The sequence below is a fragment of the Eurypyga helias genome, unplaced genomic scaffold (genome assembly GCF_000690775.1).
Source record: "Eurypyga helias isolate BGI_N326 unplaced genomic scaffold, ASM69077v1 scaffold13718, whole genome shotgun sequence".
NCBI classification, from domain to species: domain Eukaryota; kingdom Metazoa; phylum Chordata; class Aves; order Eurypygiformes; family Eurypygidae; genus Eurypyga; species Eurypyga helias.
Genome location: NW_010266346.1, coordinates 29,532 through 48,976, shown reverse-complemented (window position 1 = coordinate 48,976; position 19,445 = coordinate 29,532). Strand labels below are relative to the sequence as shown.

At 38.4% G+C, this 19,445-nt stretch overlaps 1 protein-coding gene across 1 annotated transcript in view; it reads left to right on the top strand.

Annotated features, from left to right (window-relative positions):
- Positions 1–369: 369 nt before the first annotated feature.
- The window catches only part of LOC104513623 (G-protein coupled receptor 126-like), a gene marked incomplete at both ends in the record, with an annotated part of 44,950 nt that continues 25,874 nt past the window's right edge, over positions 370–19,445 (top strand). The window contains one exon of the mRNA XM_010157042.1: positions 370–470. Within this exon, the coding sequence (XP_010155344.1) occupies positions 370–470 (101 nt within the window). The remainder of the gene's footprint in view (positions 471–19,445) is intronic.

The following is a 19,445-nucleotide window of genomic DNA, read 5'->3' as shown; positions in this document are numbered from 1 at the left end:
TTTCTCCCAGTATAAGTGGATAATATCTTACTGAACAAAAGCCAGTTATCATTGCCAAACAGGAGGGGAAGGAGTCGATCAAAATAACGCTTGTTGTGTTTCATTACTTGTTGCTTGCTGTTGCTTGTTGCTAGCTTGTTGAATAAAATTAGATGGGAATGTAATGGAGCACCACTCATTTGGGATACATGGTTAAAAGCCATTAAATGTCTTGTATGCTTCAAGGCAAAGGAAACTTCAAGCTATAATAAAGATTTTTATATAATTGCATTTGTTAAATAATAAAGATGTGCCTGGCTTCACTGACAGCACAGATGGGCCCCCGCATTTTGTTGTAAAGCTCTCTGAATTCTTGTTTTTTCCCTACAGGATGTCTCATGTGAGTGAAATGTGGTGCTATCACTGGAAATGGAAGCTGCAGCACTGTCTCTGCTTGTTCACCATATATATTATGTGCGTGCAGCAAGAAGGTAAGTCAGCAAATTATCTTCTCACTTAAATAAAGGGTCTAGGAGCCAGAGTCTTGATAACGAAAGATTGTGCTTACATATGACTGAATTATGTACAACATAGTATTTTGATGAAAGTGATGTGTTGTAATTTGATAGGTTGTGTCATATTTTCTGCAACTGCCAATTTTTTTTTTAATATAATTTTGCTGTTATTCATTGTCATTATTCTTTCTTTGACTTTGTACTTGGAATTCTTTCATTCTGCCTTTCCTTTGCTTTTACCTTGTTAATACTTACCTGTGTTTTGAATTCTTCTGGCTGTTGGAATACTGTGAGTGATCATGTAGTTCTTGATTTTCCACAGTAATGTTTTTGCCTGTATGTTATGTATTCACTAACCATTCACTCAAGCACACTACAGCTATTTTATAGCTTTGGACTAATTAGTTTTACACTGTTTTATGAATCAAATAATAGAACCATTCCTTAGCAAGCTATATGTACATAAGATAATAATACACTGTAAAGAACAATCAGTTTAAACTTACCATCATGGTCTGTAGTGACACTTGAGCAGAGAGTAACATAACACAAACTGACTGTTTTCTTTAAACATATGAATGAGAGATTTCATTTACTAAATGTCTTTTCCTAACCACTAGAGTGCAAAATATTTTAGGAGCTCCAGCTGCTTTGCTGGAAAAAACCTCTGGAGTTTATTCTGGAGCATAAGAAAATTTTGGAGGAGCTCGTAGTTCTCAGCTAATTCCATATCAGATGGGTAGTTTTGCTGTTACAGACTTGCCATTGGAAAAAGGATGTTTTATATAGAGAGTTTGTAGTTTCTTTGATTTTATTTTTTCTCTAAATAAAAAGTGCAGTTAAAAAAAAAAAAAAGGCAAACCAACCCTGCACTTTTTATTTAGAGAAAAAACAATGTAGTAGCTGTGCAGTAGCAGTTTCCAGCTTCATGTCACTTTAATAGGTGTTTTCCATTTCCATTAAACCGTTTAGCCAGAAATGTACTTAGGCCCCAGCTCCCATCCATGGCTCAGTTGGCTGATGGCCTTTGTGCCCATGTGCTGTGTACAGTCCTGGGCCGTGTGGCTGCCATCCTCAGCATGAAGTAAACCCATCAAAACGGCTTAATTTACAGCTGTTTTGAGCTGGTGCCTGCTGAGTAGAACATTAAGACCCAAAGACCCACAGACTAGTCTGTGCTAGTTCTTCTTGATAAAAGTTTAGTTATCAGAAGTGCAGGTGACACTGGATAATAAGCCCTGTGAGCCAGATGGTCCTACCCAGTGGGCTGTGAGAGCAGAGAAAGCCGACCACGAGCTTGCCTGTGCATTCAGCTGATCTCAGCATGCCATTGCTAGCTGTGCTGGTATAGAACAGAGGGGACATAACCCCTTTGCCATACTCTGAGATGCACTTCTACAAAGTAATACATGCCCCTGGCTAACTGCGTCAGCAATAAAGCAGTTTGTGCCATTGGGCTGGTAAAAGCAGCAAAGTGCTGTGGATAATTCCATCTCCTCTATTATAGTTACTGTCTGTGTCCCTTTCTCAGGCACTGATTTGGCATGCAGAAGACTCAGAACCAGGTCTGTGATGGAAATCAGGGCACAGACTTGAAACTGAGTCTTTTACATCTCAAATAAATGTCCCTGGGGGCTTTTTCTTTCTCTTTTTGACTGGAAAATATTTGAAATCTTCAAAACGTCCAATAGATGGAAAAGGCATTTCCCTGTCTGCCTGAACGATGAGTAGATAAATAAGGTACACTGGAAACACCCAGGTTCAGTAGCCAAATGTTTGTTGTTCAGCAGTAAAATAAATCACAGATAGTCTGCTCTTAATACTCGACTGAAATGAAAATGAGACGTTTACCTTTACAGCAACTTGTCATTTGGCATTACTTGCCTGTAGACCCTCAGGGTTCATGTTTCTTTTTATGCTGATGTAAAAGCATAGGTTATGCTGAAAAGTTGAGTCTTTTCATGTGCTTTTTTTAATAGAGCAAAGCAGACAAGGTGGGAAACACTGCTGCTCCTTCAATTTTTATTTTGTGTTCCTAAAAGCTATAGGTCAATTTGGCTGTGGATTCATATGGTATCCATAATCTTCCTGGCACCTTAAGCTTTACTGAAGTTACAGTAGAAATATCACAAAACTTGACATGCATCCAACCTCACTGGCAAACTGCAAGCTTAGAAACCTACTGGGGTTTACTAAGCTTTGCCTAGAGGAGGTTACAAGCAAGGGATTAAGATCATCAGATACAGGTTTTATGGATTATTTAAGGGGCTATTCGTAAGGATAAAAACATCAGTCATGCTGTGACATGGAAAAAAATGCAAAACTGATAATTTTATAGTTTAACCTGGGGAGAACTACAGGACTTGGACTGCTTTCAGAAGCAAAGCTTAGGAAAAGGATTACGCAGCAGAAAATTTAGGAGTGGGATGGTCTGTGAAAAGAATGTTTAGCCACAAATTGGTCAGTAAGTTACTGGGAGGTAGGTGCAGCAGTAGAGTGTAATCCCAAAATATAGGTCTGATACCTCAAAAGAATCAATGGATGGACTCTGACTCTTAAAAGAGAAAGACAAAGAAGAAATTATAAAAATAAACTATAAAAATATAATGTATACTCTAGTTAAAAATCTCAACAGCCTTAACTGTTTCGGCATGCTGTCTTCAGGTGATGTGTTGTGACATGCGGTAAAGTTACAGAGCAGCTCAGTAAGCAACTTGACAGGTTTCCATTCTTGTCTGGGGCAGGCGTCCCTGATGGCCTTGAGTGAGACGTTCAGCTGTGCCTCAGTTTCCCTGCCTGTAAGGATGAGCGTATGCCTCGCCTCCCTTGTAAACAGCTTGCCTATCTTCCAGTGAAAGCGCTGTATAGAAGCTGAGGTGTTAGAATGGTGGTGTTTTAAACAGAATTATTTAAATCTACTTTTATGTGAGATTCAGACATCTCTAACTTTTCATTTTTATGTACATTTCGTTGGTTTCAGAGGGCCCAAAAAAGAACAAAAAGAGTGAAACAAGTTCTGAGAAACATGGCTATTCAGGGCAGACAGAAGGAATTAGGATTTTTTGGTCTAGAGTAGGCAGAAAGGGGAATGCATAATAATTTAGAGTATTTAAAGAGATAGCCGCAGTGGGAAGGAATAGACTGATCTTTCTACACAGTTGAACGGACAAAAAGAATGGCCTTAAATAAGAGCAAGATAAATGTGAGGGGAAGAAATCTCATCAAAAGGTATAGATAGCAGTGTAATCCATTGCCAAGGAAGACTGGGGATTATCAGTCATTGAAAATGTATAGTAATACCTGCCAGGAAGTGGTTTAAATCTGTAGCCCGCTTTACTTGGGGCTGAGAAATAGATTAGATGATTTCAAAGTTCCCTAACTTCTATACTGCTTTCATAGTTTTCCCCCTATAGAATCTATTTTGATTCAAAATCTGGGAAATGTGAACATCCATTGGAAATTACATTTCTCAGAACATGACACTGCTTTTGCTGTGCCTACAGAATGATGTTGGGGCTTGTCCTGTTGCAATGGCCTTATTTTTATCTGAAATGAGGAAGCAGCAGTTCAGGATAGAAAGTAAGAATCAGTTGATTCAGGTGTGTGCAACCTCACAAAAAGTGAGTTTAGTCTCTCCTTGCTTTTTGACTTTTCTGCTCCCACAGTAAAATATTTAAACATTAGACATTTTACTATCTGTTGATTTTGATAGTGCTCTGTGTTGTAACCCAGGATCACAACTGGAATTTTTTGGTGATTCTAAAAGCAGATTCCAGTTTGCATAATTATGTCCCCATCTATTTTTCCAAGTGTCTTGTCAATACTAGACTTCCAGGGTTTGAACACTTGCACATTTTGAGGTGTTTGCAATATCTTCATGGGAATTTTTACCTTCTTCTGGCATCAATAGATACATAATTATATAGATTTTGACTACCATGCAACCATGTTTAGTTTTATGCAGGATATTGAAAATATTTATTTTAATAAAGCCACAAATACATCCAAATTGTTATTACATTATTTCTGCATTATGCCCCATACTGCTATTATCACAGAATGCCAGAGTGAGCATTTGTCCTTTTGTTCATCCATCAGTAAAGCACATCGGTGTTTGTAGGCACATTTCCATGTCCTCAAATGGCTTTAATCAATCCCCAGGAGCTCACCAGAATGTAAGTCTCTAGTACAGGTCCTGAAATTTTAATTTCTTATTTTTAGTGGCAGTTCAAAGCAAATAATTGTGCTTTTTTTTTTTAATTCTTAAAGTCTTGAAATTCAAGAAGAGGTGAGAAAAAAGAATAAACGTGAAAGCAGGTCCTTCACCCACATGGCCCATAACGGTCTCCAGTATAGGGGCATCTCTGTCCATCATGCTCCTTAATTGGGCCTGTGCAGATAGAGGAGGAACTGAAGTCCTCCCTTGTTTATGGCGGAGTTTCAGAGTGACCCTGCAGGCTCAGGAGACTAATGAGAGGTGGGAGGGGAATATGGTGGGGAGTATAGCTGACACCACCTGCGCTAGCAGCAAAAGTCACTCAAGTTGCCACCTGTAAAAATGGATTGGGTTTTGTTTTGGACGGCCCAAGTCAAGAAACGTGTTTTTTCACCACAGATCTGAAACTGCCTACCCCAGACAAAGGCCAGAGATCCTATTGGGGAGCAAATGATGAAATGGTTGTCAGCACATTGGCTTATACTCCTCTCTCTTACCACGGGCACAGCAAGAACCACAGCGCCAAGACGTTAAGCCAGTCAGTCGGCACAGTCCTCACGTACGACAGGGAGGCAGGGGGATGATTCTATAACGTTATTACTGGTGCTTTGGGAAACTTCTCTCGTGGCATCCCTGGGGTGGGAATGGGCATGCATATATTATTGCTGAGTAGGGGAAATGTGACTGAGAGTGTTATCCCTGACTCATTGTGGAAAAACAAAGAAAACCGGAAAAGTTTGAAAAAAGTACTCAGTCTGTCAGTCTCTTCCCTTATGCAGACATACATACATCGCATGTGAGAGCTTAGTCAGAAGGAATCTGGATATTTAATGAATAGCTCCAAAGGTTTTTTTATCCTTTCACCTTTCTTTGACCGTCTTCTTTTAATGTAGCTTAAGCAAAATAAATTGAAAGCAATCCTTTATGTTCTGTTTAATATCCAAATTTCTGCTGGCTTGAGGCATGCGTTTAGAATTCTGTTTGTATGCATTTTGCAGAGAAGAAGTTACTAGTTGGCTTTCCTGTATTCCCCTTAGCTGACAGCGTTAATGTAAGAGTAAATCACTATCGGAATGAATTTCACAGGAGGGTGCCTCTCATTACCGCTGTTTACTTTTTTAGCTATAAGTTTTTGATTGTGCTGATAATTCTTTTCCCTAAAGTATCTGGATCTCATTGCACTATCCATAACAATATTGCCTTAAAACCACTATGATTTTTTTTTTCCCCCCTCATCTGATATATACCTGTAGCTAAACCCTAATGGAATATGGTCAAATATCACAGAAATTCAAAGCTTATGTAAAGAAATTCATTCTTTATGGTATTTGGCAGTTGCTCTCAATAAAGCAAATGCACTTTTTAGAACAAAATGTGATTCTCTCTCATTAGAAGACTGAATTCTTTGCAAATGTCACTTTTTTCTCTTGTGGATTAGAAGTGTGAGAAATGTTGTATCATGAAGTGAAGGTCTTAACTAGGAGTAAAAGAGTTTTTCAGATAAAAGTTCCTTACATATAAGTCTACCAGTCATGTGATATCCATTTTAGTATGTATTACAGTGAACATACTGTAATTAGTGGTTGATTATATATCCCAGTGGACCTTTTGGGAAGTGAGTGATTACCACTGTAAAGTCAGAATTCATCAATTAGCAAGAAGTGCTGATCTTGGAGATTTTGGATGCATAGTAATGTCCATGATGGTGTTGCTAGAATGTTGAATTTGTTTACTTAATGAGGTTGCTTAAGTTATTTGCATTTGGACATCAGTGTTCACTAGATCAAAGCCTCAGTTATCACTGCCTGCCAATCTAAATGTTTGCATTTTTATTACAACCACAGCACAGAGATGTCTGAGATAGATATACTTGTGTTATACATGTGTTACGTGTGGACAATGCTAAAATGAATAACATATACTTTTATTGTACAGGGGTGTGAAAAAAATGAAATTAAGGTACTTTAGCTACAATTTAGCAAGGTACTAAGAAATAAGAAAACCCACCAGGAAAATTACATTCTGTGTTAAGACTGTGTATGGAAATACCTCCGATTAAATAGTACGCCCATACTGTTTCAGAATTTGTTCCACTTATCACAGAAGGGAAACATTTCCCTCCCATGAGAGGAAAATGAAGTATTTAAGTTATAGAGTATAAACATTTTCTACAGAGTTAGCTAAAATATTAGTGTAATGCTGGTAAGAGAAGCACGTAACTTACTGCGACTCACTGAACCAAAACTACTTTTCCTGCCCTAAATATGATAATATAGGCACTCATATGAAGGGAAGGCAGAGTTTCCAGAAACAATTCTTGTTTTGTCTGGATTCAATGTGCACTGGTCTGCTCAGTTTCTGTAAATGACAGACTAAGCTCTAACTCTTGCTGCAGTACCGGAAAATTAAGTGCATAATTCATAGTTAGAGTTCTGCTTATGTGGTCATACCTCCAGGTATCATTCGCACTAATTCATTTTATTCAGCTCCTCTTGAAAAATCAAGCCACTTTCCACTATAAACCCAAGCCACTTTTCCAGTCATAAATTTTTGGTACCACTATGAACTCATGCTCCTTTTTTTCTCAGCTTTCTCTTTGTATTTTTTACCCATTTGTCTGTGATACTGGGACAACAGCAGCTTGAGCAGTAAGTTTACTGTTTTTAATTTGTTAGTTGGAAAAAATGTTGCTAATTTTTCTCAAAATTTCAACCCCCAATCATTCCCACCAATTCTGATTCTGTGAATCTCCCCTATGGTGATTTCTGAACATCTTTTCAGTTATTTACTCGTTTGTCCAAATCCAGTAGCAAACAGTCACTTTTGACAAGAGAGGCCACCAAAATGGTAACTCAGATTGCTTAATACTCCAAAACTACAGCTATATTAATTCAGATGTAAGATAATATCCCATAGAAGTGTCAGCATGGCATATTTTCAGAGAATGTATTTTTTGAAAGTTCTTGTAGACTGAAAAAAGTGTGTTGGAAAATATTTTTGCTCAGTTAACGAGTGGGAGGAACTTAGTTCCCATTCTTGAAACCACTTTTTTCTGGATATTCCCAAAGCAACTGTCTTCCAGTCCACTGTAAAACAACTGCTTTTTTTCAGGGCTAAATATCTGGAAAAGCTCTCTCTTGCAGAACACAGGGTAGATCCATGAAAAGATTATCACACAGCTAACCTAATTTTCGAAAGGATACAATGCCATCAGAGTTTTCCAATTCCAGCTTTTTCCCTCATGAATATGCTTCTTATGGGTGTCAGACAGAAAACTGCAACCCCCTATCTTGAACAGAGTTTGTTTTGTTCAGATGCAAGCTCTGGCTTCTCACAGCTCTTCTTATTAGGAGCCATGCAGTGACAAATCCATATTATGAAGCTGAAGTCATTTTTTAATCAGAACTTGCTTTTTAGGTGGAGAAAAAGACCTCATGGTTGAAGTTATCACAGAGGCATTTGTACAACTGACAGAGTCCTCTGTGATTTTTGTGTTGTGGTGTGAGGAGCAAGGGGAAGTAGGTTTATTTGCCTTGAATTGACAGGAAAGGCTTGTAAGCAGGTCTAAATTTTAAATCTTTCACTGTTTTTTCTTCTAATTCCATGTCTAAATATTTTCCAATTCCAAAGTATGTTAGTCATATAGCATACTGCACTTTACAGAAACTGGAAATATACAGGGAATGATGAAATCACCTTGCCTGCTGAGTCATTAAACATACACAAAGGAAAAAAAATATTGTGTCTTTTGTACTGAAATCTAAAATAACTAAGAGATTTTTGGGCTGGGTGTGGGTGTCCACCTATCCAATATTTTGAAGAACAAATTGCCCAAATTGTGTTCAATTCATTTTTGGATTTTAACTTTGGTTTAAAGTACTGTTATATTTCAAGAAATCACACAGAAATAAAAGGATGAATTGCTGGCATTGAACAAAGGCGTAGAAGTTGTGTTTAAAAAAAAAAAAACACCAAAATATTGTTTGACTGATAATATTTAAAGGAAGTGTAACTGTAAAAACAATGAGCCTCCTCCCTTCCATGTGTAAGCCCGGTACATCAAATATGCTGTGTACACCAGCTGCTCTCGTTATATTTTGTTATCTAACTAGTTTATAAATGTAAGCTTTTCTTCTTTGACCTGTCAGATTTTGGCAGTATATTGTTTCCACCATGTCCGGTATTTTGATCTTACATTGAATTGGGTATGCTTCTGCTAAAATCTTGGCAGTGGAACTGGCAAAGGCATTGTATAGCAGCAATGCCACCAGCTGGGGCTTCCCTCTCTCTGTCTTTGCATATGGGGAATTGCTCTCCTGTTAAGGGATCATTTCCCTGTGTTACTTCCACATTCTCAGATGGGTCTCAGCGAAAGTCAAAATGGTAGACATAGCACTGGTATAATAATAAGTTTCTCCCTCTGGTGGCACATGGCAATCAGAAAATAGTACTGGGGATTAAAAAGGCAAACACCTCTCTCTGTGTACACTCCCTTCCTCTAATAAAATCTGCCCATGTGGGTAGTACCAAGTGTGTGATTTCTAAATCCCTTGCACTAGTAACCTAGAAGTTACCTGCAAATAATATATGTCTGGCTTAGTCAGTCGTCTTCAATTCTGGGTAGTTTTCTTCCCTCCGTTGTCAGCAGTGTTGATGTCTGTGCTACAAGTATTCTCTTTTAGGCAACTCCTCTAGTACTAACTCCTTTGATTACTACCCTCCACAAAAGTATCTGAAGTTGTTATATGTTGTTTATAGCACATCAATGACTGGCAATTTAATTATATAATCAATGGCTGAACTCAAGATCTTGGGGAAAAAGTGCCTATTTTCTTTTGCTTGGCTGCATACATCTTTTCAGAATAGCACATCATAGCAATGGAATGTATCAGATGCCAGAAATGCAGCTGAGAAGAGTTTTGGAAGCTATTGTTTTCAAAACATTTTTTTTGCCTTATAATCTGAATCAGTTTTCTGATGTAATAAATAATCTGGAGTTGAAGGAGAAAATTGCAAAGTTAATTTTAAAATTTCCACATTTTCTTAGTTCTAAAAAGAATTAATTTTCTTAAGTAAAGATTTTTTTTTTCAGGAAGATAAAAATAACTCTTACTAACAATGTGATTGAAAAAATAAAAATATTAATTCATAACAAGCGTGCCATTTGCTTTCCTATGCTTAGAAATAATGAAATTCAGACAGATCTGCTTTAAGCATGAAATAATTATGCACAGCTTTTGGACCAAGATATAAGGAAACTTTTCAGTAAATGTTCAGCTATATATAGTCTGGTGGTTCCTCCATTTTAACTGGATTGCACAACATTGATTTTATTTGGTCCCACCACAGCCAGTGCAAGTTTTACTGCCCCCTTAAGTAAGTGTCGCAATACATCGCTATTGAGCACTTTGGAAAATCCCCCCCCCCAGAATGTCCAAACAGAAATGGTTTGGAAGTTGGTGTCTTGGCAAAACAAGATTGTGTCAGAGGAAGCCAGAGTTCTGCCCCATGCCTACAAAAGATTTAACTTGCGTGGTGCTGCAGCATTGCTGTTCAGTGGTCAGAAAGGAAAAAGGCTTAAAGAATGAAAGAACAGTTGCTGTGTACACTTGGCAGCGATGAGATGTTGTAACTTGCGGGTTTTGTCTGCCGATTACTGTGATCTCACCCAGTAATGCTTGAAATGGAAGAGGGTTTTGTATTCTGCTTTTTGTCTGTGTAATCCCCATGTCATGTGAATCCTGACCTGGTACTTAAGAATTATCTTGAGCTCTAGTAAAAAGCTCAAATGTACAAAGTCTCCTAGAAGAACTGATATCGAAAGACTTTTTCTTCCAACACTGTTCGTGTTTCATGCAGAGCTCTGTGCCATTTGCAGTCATGAACACCTAAGGTTCCCAGTGATTCAGTGGGAAATGAGCATTATCAGCATTCCCAAAATCTGAGCCAAGGAGAAGACAGCATTTTTGCTGTATCACCCTGTTTTCAGCTCGGTTTATTGCATCCTGTTGGGATGCAGAGCCAGTTACTGAAGAGTCATAAAAATCCAGACATCCACTCTTGTTTCTACCTACCCATCCTTCCATAATCTGACTGGTTTTTCATCCTAACGCACAGAACAAAGCTTTCTTTTTCCTCTTTAAATAGATTACTTTTGATTATAATGGCGTGAAAGGTTTTTAGAGCTCTCCTCATATTTTCTTTAGTGTGTGTTTCTAATGAGAAGACAGCTCAGCCTGGCCAGAGTTTTAATCTTTAGGGTGAGGTCTGCAATGTTTCTTATCTTAATCAGCTACTGTGTTTATTCACTTGAAATATGTGAAACTCTGAATAAAAATATTCTATTTAGCAGGGATGAAGCCAAACTAAAGAAAAAAAAATAGTGATTCATGGTATTTCACATTAGGTGTTAGCTTTGGTTTGCAGAATTCATTATAAGGAATGATACAATGACAGCAGAATGGAAAATAAACCTGCATATTTAAAAAGCAAAATATGGTCTCAAAGTAGAATGTGGTCATGAAAACATGAACTTTGTGAGTCAGAAACATAAGTTACTTAATAACAGTTGGTTAAAAATTAAGGAAGACACTTTTTTTTTCTTACCAAGAAGCTCTTCTGTTCTTTAGTTTGTCATAATTTGTTTGTTTGTAGTTCAGATTTTTATATTGGCCCTTACCATAGTTCTCATAAACTGTCCCCATTAGTCCTTCTTCATAAAACTTAGAGTGTTGGAATGTAAAGTTGGAAGTATGTATACAAATACCAGCAGTAATAAATATCATGATCATCAATGCTATGCAAGTAGACTTTATAAGACCAACGTAGTCTAAACCTTCAAGAACCAGTTACCTGAGATGCAAGGATTTCATCTGCACCGTTAGATACCATTGTTGGGCTATACTTATCAATTTGTCAACAGTTACGAAAAACACCAAAGACCAGTATGCCCAGCCTAAACATCGATCATGTGAATATGTTCCCACATGGACTTTTCTCAGGGTTATGGTGTATATTACACATACAGAGTTTTCATTAAGTTCAGCAACTCACCTGTTATGTTTTTCAAGTTATAATGCAACTCCATAAGGGCTCTCCCTTTAAAGTAATAAATGTTAAATAGTAACAGTGGTGGTATTTTATTATTTTTCTCCATGTCATGTGATGTTTCACAAATGAATCAATGATAGTTAGCATCACCATATCTCGCTGGAGATAGATTGTCCACATGTAGGATTAGCCATTACTCTGTTCTTGTGTACTGCCATAAATAATGGTACTTGACTTGCTCTTTGGCACTACTTTTAAAACACAATTAATGTAAATTATATGTGACAAAAATTACTGATAAAAATGTCTATAAAACATTTTATGTTTATGATGCAACTTCAAGTTTAATACAAGAAAATGTTAAGCTAAAATTTTGGAACAGCTTAAGCGCAAATATCCAAATGGAAACACATTAATGTGTATATTTGGATTGTGCAGGTGGATCTCCTGTACTGTCTGTGAGCACTGACGCATTTATAAGTCTGGCCCAATAGCATGGAGCCTTTGTTCACACTTTAAGTAAATTATGCTCTTGAATATGGGCTGCTCTGGTCATGGAAAAAATATATCTGTATGAGACTTGAATAAATAAGTTTTTTTGCTGTGAACACCTTTTTATCAGCAGCGATATGAGAGGTTTGAGTGAATATCCAGGCTACCAATTACAATTGCCATTCTCCTGTAATTTATCTTTTCTACTTATGGCACAGTACATTTATTTCTGAAATTTCATATGCTATTAAATGTCCCTTACATGTCTATTACTGTTTTAAAGCAACACAACCCTTCAGTCTTACCAATTTTGACAGAGTAAGATTTTTTTTTTTTTACTTTCTAATAATTTTGTGTGTTATGTGGAGGTGAGGAAAAGAGGGGGATTCAGCTAGTAAACTGAAACAGAGAATGGTAACCTAGAATCAGTATTTGCTACCTCTATTAAAATGTCGGAGACCTATGTGGTGGAAATAAAGGCATAATCCAGTGGTAGTCTTCCTTTGATCGTCACACAATGGCACTTTTCAAAATTTGACTTACTGTAAATAACAGAAAAAATCCTTGGAAAGAATATATTATGGATGGAGAGCTGTCAGTTCAATACTTTGGAAAAGACAGAATTGAAGAATTCAGGTTGCCTATGGAATTTTACGTTTTCACATCCACCATCATGATGCAGATTTTGATTACAAAGTCACCTGCTCTTTCTTATTGGCCATCAGCTTTGTACAGAGCAGACATGCTATGAAGCTGAAAACAAACATGGTTTTTAAGGCCTTTGCTTAATGTATGGCCAGAGCTAGAACATGTACACTAAAAGAGGCATTGCATTTCAAGAAGATCTTGTAACTAGGACCGTTGAATACTGTAGTAGGAAACTAAATGCTCTCTCTGTGTCTTGCCTGCTAGGGGCTTTGGAGCAAATGATTTTCATGTCTGTTTTTAAAGTCTCTGATTTTTTCGGTGCCTAGTTTGAAGCTATTGGAGCCTTTTAGTACTTAAAGGGGGATTATAAGAAAGATGGGGACAAACTTTTTAGTATGGCATGTAGCGTTATGACAATGAGTAATGGTCTTACACTAAACCAAAGTAGATTTAGACTAGATTTAAAGAAGAAATGTTTTACAACCAGGGTGGTGAAATCCTCAAACAGATGCCCAGAGAGGTGGTAGATGCCCTATCCCTTGAAACATTCAAGGTGAGTTTGGACAGGGCTCTGTGCAATGTGATCTAGATGATGATGTCCCTGCTTGCTGCAGAGGGGTTTGGACTAGATGACCCTTAAAGGTCCCTTCCAACCCAAGCTATTCTATAGAGTGATTTGCTTCTGTAATTGCAGTTAAAGTGAATAGGAACTGTGTTTAATTATATTAACCTCTACGTAGTGCTACAAATCATGAATGAATTAGGTCCTGTTCGTCTGAAATTGGACACCTAATGACAGAGGATTCTTCCAACCTTAATATTCCCCAACTCCTTTTTGATAAAATGAAGTGAGAATACTTCTTCCTTCACAGCCACATTGTAAGCTTTTAATTAATAACAGTTGGAGAAACATTCAAGTGTTACACTAGTGAACACCACAGAAGAGCTTTCAAGGAAATCAATGATTCTGTCTCAGGAGAGGACTGGAACTGTTGCAAGGCTGTGGGTCATACATCGAAGAACAGAGGTAAAGCAGGGTACTGAAAAGTTGCTTATTGCATGGCATTTGTCCTTCCTATGCACTGAATGAAGTCCTGCAAAAATGGTAGCGTGTGGTTATGTAATTGAAGATTTTTTTTTTTTTCCAATGATCTATGCACAAAGGCCAAAGGAAGGTTAACTCTGGCATTTCTTAACTTCAAGAGTCTTTGATTGTGCAACACTAATAGCATTTGCGTGTTGTTGGGAGTGGTTTATAATGTTGGTATGTGTCTGTATTTGCAGATATAGATATAATTACTGTTACAGATGCTTACTTAGAATTTTAATTTAACCCATATGCAGACCAGAAATTCTTGTTAACAAGAAGTTATTTACTCATTTTTCTTGTTTTGTTCTCACTTAATCAGGATGTTCTTCACCATATTTTTGAGACAATTTAAGGAAGCTGAGATTGACAGTGATTGGAATAATCAAACCAGTTCACTGTGAAGCAATTTGTTTAGGCATAGAAGAACTTTCCTTTTTATTTAATTAGTTATTGTGGCCTTTGAATGACCTACCAGTTGGAACAATAGCAACCTGGTTCTGTACAACCTATGTAACACCAGAACATATTATTTCATTGTGAAAAAGAAAAAAAGGAACAAAGAGGTATTCTGTTGTAGTAGTTCTGCATGTTACTATCACTTGTTTTTTGTGGTTTTGTTTGTTTGTTTTCCTCTTCAATGTTTTGTTCCATCCATAACTTCAACAGGATTTCTGGTTACAAATTTGAAATATATCCTTTCTCAGTCTTCCCCAAGATTCTTTCCAGAGCAATACCATGCAAGGGGTTGTTTTTTGCATTTTTTTAAAGGCCCTGTAATTCGCAGTTTATTGATGATTGATTTGTGTTGCCCTGCTGGAAAAAGAAAACAAAACACTTCGCATTCAGAACAGGCTAGTCAGTATTACACTTAGCAAAAGACAGACAACTATCCATCTAGAGAAGAGATGTTAAAGCTTCTATTTCTGCAGTGTTAGTTTCTGGAGGAGCACTTGGTGAATGTTGGAGTCCAGATGAGTAGGTCCTGTGGGGACAGAAGCTTCAATGAAGGCAGCATTTTGCTAGGGAGTAGAGTTCTCTGAAATACATAAAATATCTCTGTGTATCTGAAGCAATGGCAGTGTGCCCAGAGCTTTGTGGAAAGATGCCTACTTCTTTAGAAATAAATAAAATAAGTAAATAAATAAATATATTTCGTCAAGGGTAGGATATCTTTGATGTGAAGTTCTACTACTAGATGAAAGACTGCAGCTGGCATGCAGTGCCAAGCATCCCCCTGCTTCCTTAGTGCCTTTGGTGCCAACATCCTCAAAAAGAACAAGGATTGTAATCCTTAAGACATCAGATTTGAAAAAGGATTTCCTTTAGAGCTAAAGTTGTTTTTCTTACCCTCCAGACATGTAGCTAGTAGGAGGACAAACAAGTCTTCCAGAAATTAAGAAATGTTTAATAACTATGGCAGTTTTTGGTTTACAAGTCATGAAACAATCCATTTTTCCTGTAATTATGGGCAAGGTCCTGGTGCCCATCTGCCCTTGGAACAGAAGTAGGTGTGTTACTGGTTTAAGCCAGGGGTCCAAGTAGCCCAGTGTTCAAAGCTGGGCACCAGTTATGAATGGAACAGAAGCACTAAAACAAGGGCTACATAAATGATGTGTCTGCTCTAACCCCTCCCAGTCTTCAGCTATTTCCATTTTGGGAATGAAAATCTCACTCAGGCTGGTGTGGCTTGTCTGTTTAATAGCCTGCAATGAATTTCTGCCAAGTAGCTTCCCACTCTCCCTTTGAACCCGCATATTTCCAGGTATCCTGAGGCAGAGAGCGCCATGTGTCCACTTCCTGCTGCACAAAGAACCACCTTGTTCTCCCTACTTTGAAGCTGGATTCACTTGCTGGCCCATTACTGTGGAAGACAGTGCCTTTTCCCTCTTACTCACAGACCTTTTGTAGACCCTTGTCAGGTCTCCATTACATCACCTCTTTGACAGCTTGAAGGATACTTGACTACTCCCTTGCTTGCCCTGACCATCCCCACCCAGGACCCCCACCCAGCTATCCTCTGCTTGTTGCTCAAGGGTGTCATTTAAGCCCAGGCTGAGACACCCACATGTGCCCTGGGCTGTCAGTTATCTGGGAGACACAGGAGCAGGGTGGACCATGATGGGGGAGGATCTGGGGCCCAGGGCAACCCTGGTGCAGACAGGGCCCTTACTGACGGACACAGTCCCACCGTGTCTGAGCTGGGTTAGCAAGACAGGGTGAGGCAGTGAAACAGGTCTGGGGTCCATCCAGAGAGTCAGGTCAGGAGAAGCCAGAGAAAGATATACCTACCAGGACCAGAGACATACATACACCTACAGCATAAATCCAGCAAAACCTGGAAGAGGGTTAAGGGCTTTTAGTGCACTCAGGGCACTGACACACTTGTCTACACTGAAATTTATTTGTCATTTTATTGCCTAGTCACTGTCTCGTAAGAGATTAATTTTTCAGTTCTTTACACTTTGCCTTCAAGGTATCTACTATCTTGAGAAGTTTTCTATCATCAGAAAACTTTATCTGTACTCTTCTACTGCTTTTCCAGATACAGTTGGGATCTGTTAAGTAACTTGGATACCAGCAAAGACCCCTGTGGAACTTCACTGGTGACTTTCTTGCCTTCTTACAGATTCACGTTTGTTCCTACATTCTATGTCTTAACCAGTTACTTAGCCGTACCAGAAACTTCTTTATTATGTAGTGGCTGCTTAGTTTCCTTTAAAGCCTTTGCTGAAAGTCTTTGCCAGAAACTTTTTGGATAGCCAAGTGAACTATGTCAGCTGGGTCACATTTACCCGTGTAGCATGACTGAACCCCGCAGAGAACTCCAAGAGGGTTGTAAGACAAAATGTCACTTTACAGAAGTCATGTTGACTCTCCCAAATAGATTTTATTTATCCAGGTGTCCACTAATTCTAGCATTTCTTATACCACAGATCTCTTGTGGTAGCCGAGGCACTGGTCTGCTCAGTGAGAAAAATAAAATTGGAGTAAAGCAGTTTTACCTGACTGCCAGTTACTGGCAACCTTTACAGGTTAATGTTATTAGCAAATCTTCAGGATGTATGACTTGTAATTACACTGCTGTTCCAGTGCTCTAGACTAAGACTGCTTCTTGCAGAAATGGCCTCGAAAATAATAGGATGTGTTTGATCATGTTGACAAGCAGTGGAAAGGACTGAGTGGTACTTCTAGTACTTAATTAAAATGTAATGAAAGGTTTGAGCAGCTCACTTGAGCGGTAGTTCCTCATTATAACTTTGTCCTAGAGCCGCACTTGTGGCTCACAACTGTAAACATTAGGAGGAGAACTTTTTCGTGGCAGCGAATAGCTAGACCACAGCTTGACCATCTTGAGGGAGGAATCAAATGTCTCCTTTTTTGTATAACACTCCCTCAGACTGTGAAGATGAGGAAAAGAAGACCCCATCACTGGAAAAAGAAGGCATGAATTTCTGCTTTATTCTGAAATGCAGAAGAGACATGAATAAACTAAAATGTAGTAGGAACCGAGATAGTCTACAATTCACCGTATATGCTGTGCATTCTATCTCACAAATGGTAGAGACAAACCTGTTATTCTGCACAGTCCAGATCTGGTAGCCATGGGACTACCTCTTATCACTCTCTAAAAGGATGGAGCACTTCTGCATATCTTCATATCGACTCAGATATGGTCACATAAATAGAATAGATAGTTTCTTGTTGGTAGTCAGTTCAGAGATCAGCTAGTTCAAGAGTTTTTTATACTTTTGTGTTTGAAAGACCATGCAGAAGTCGGTTCTAAGTGGATGATAACACTGTTGTGCTAGTTTTGTTTTCTTAGTAAACTCAAATGCCAAGAAACTTCTGATACTATTACTTCCTGGAAAGTAATTGTTTTCTTAGAACAGGAAGGCTTGTAACATGTAAATGAAATAGCAAGGTTTGCATTTGCAGAGAATAACAGAATTAGTTTAAAACAGACTTAAGTATAAGACAAAATTGTGTGAACAAGGATACCCGAATTATTTAATGTACTTAAACTATCAGGCTTTTCAATTCTTTTGGGCTGTCAGCATTAAAATTAGAACAGTAGGTTTGCATACATTGCACTTTACAAAATAGTATGTGTATATATATTTAAAGATAGTGGGCATGATTCATAGTTTGAACTTTTTAGAATTCTTTTAAAATTAATTACATTACTGGTGTGGTCTCATGAGCAAGAAGTCAGAATAATGTCTCTCTATACCTGCCTAGTATCTTATCTAGAGTGTTTTTTCCACATTTCTGTTCTAAAGTTACATTTTATCACTTTAAGTGCCAAAAAGGAGGAAAATCATGTAATTCTGATTATTGTAATAACATTTGTATTATACTTGTTTTCCATAGTATCTGGGTTCTCTACAACGTTTACCATCGCTTTGACTTCTTGAGATTAAGAAATTTCTACACTGGAACTACTGTTTTCTTATTGTCACTGTTATTTCATAGAATCATAGAAGTGTTTAGGTTGGAAAAGACCTTTAAGAGCATCAGGTCCAACCGTTAGATTAACACTGCTAATATCAAAACTAAACCATGTCCTTAAGTACTTCGTCACACTTCTCTTAAATCCTTCCAAGGGTGGTGACTCCACATCCCTGGGCAGCCCATTCCAATGCCTGAAAACCCTTTTGCTGAAGAAATTTCTCCTGTTACCCAATCTAAACCACCGCTGGTGCAACTTGCAGTTTTCTCTTGTCCTGTCACAGAATGGTTTGGGTTGGAAGGGACCTTAAAGACCATCTAATTCCAACCCCCCCTGCCATGGGCAGGGACACCTTCCACTAGACCAGGTTGCTCAAATCCTCATCCAGCCTGGCCTTGAACACTTCCAGGGATGGGGCATCCACAGCTTCTCTGGGCAACCTGTTCCAGTGCCTCACCACCCTCGCCATAAACAATTTTTTTCCTGATATCCAATCTAAATCTCCCTGCTTTCAATTTAAACCCATTCCCCCTTGTCCTGTCACTACAGGCCCTTGTAAGAAGTCCCCCCCATCTTCCTTGTAGGCCCCTTCAGGTACTGGAAGGGGCTATAATGTCTCCCTGGAGTCTTCTCTTCTCCAGGCTGAACAAGCCCAACTCTCTCAGTCTTTCTTCATAGGACATGTGCTGTTGTTTGCCATGAAAAATTGTTTCACATTGTAATCTATGACTCTTAGAACAGATGCAACCAGAACAAGGTGATTTCCCATTATAGCTCCTGCTTTTGAAATGCAACTGGGCTTTTGGTTATTCACGGAGACACAGTCCTGGGAGCAGGACCAGCTTCAGGTGGAGCAGGGTTGATTTGAGCAAAAGTCTGCTATAGGCAACAGAGCAGCTGTAGTCCTGCTACACACATCCCAAGGCAGCTTCACTGACATTAAAGAAAGGTTGTGAACATCTAGCTCATGCTAGAGGAAGTGGGGTCACCCCTGCAAGCAGCAGC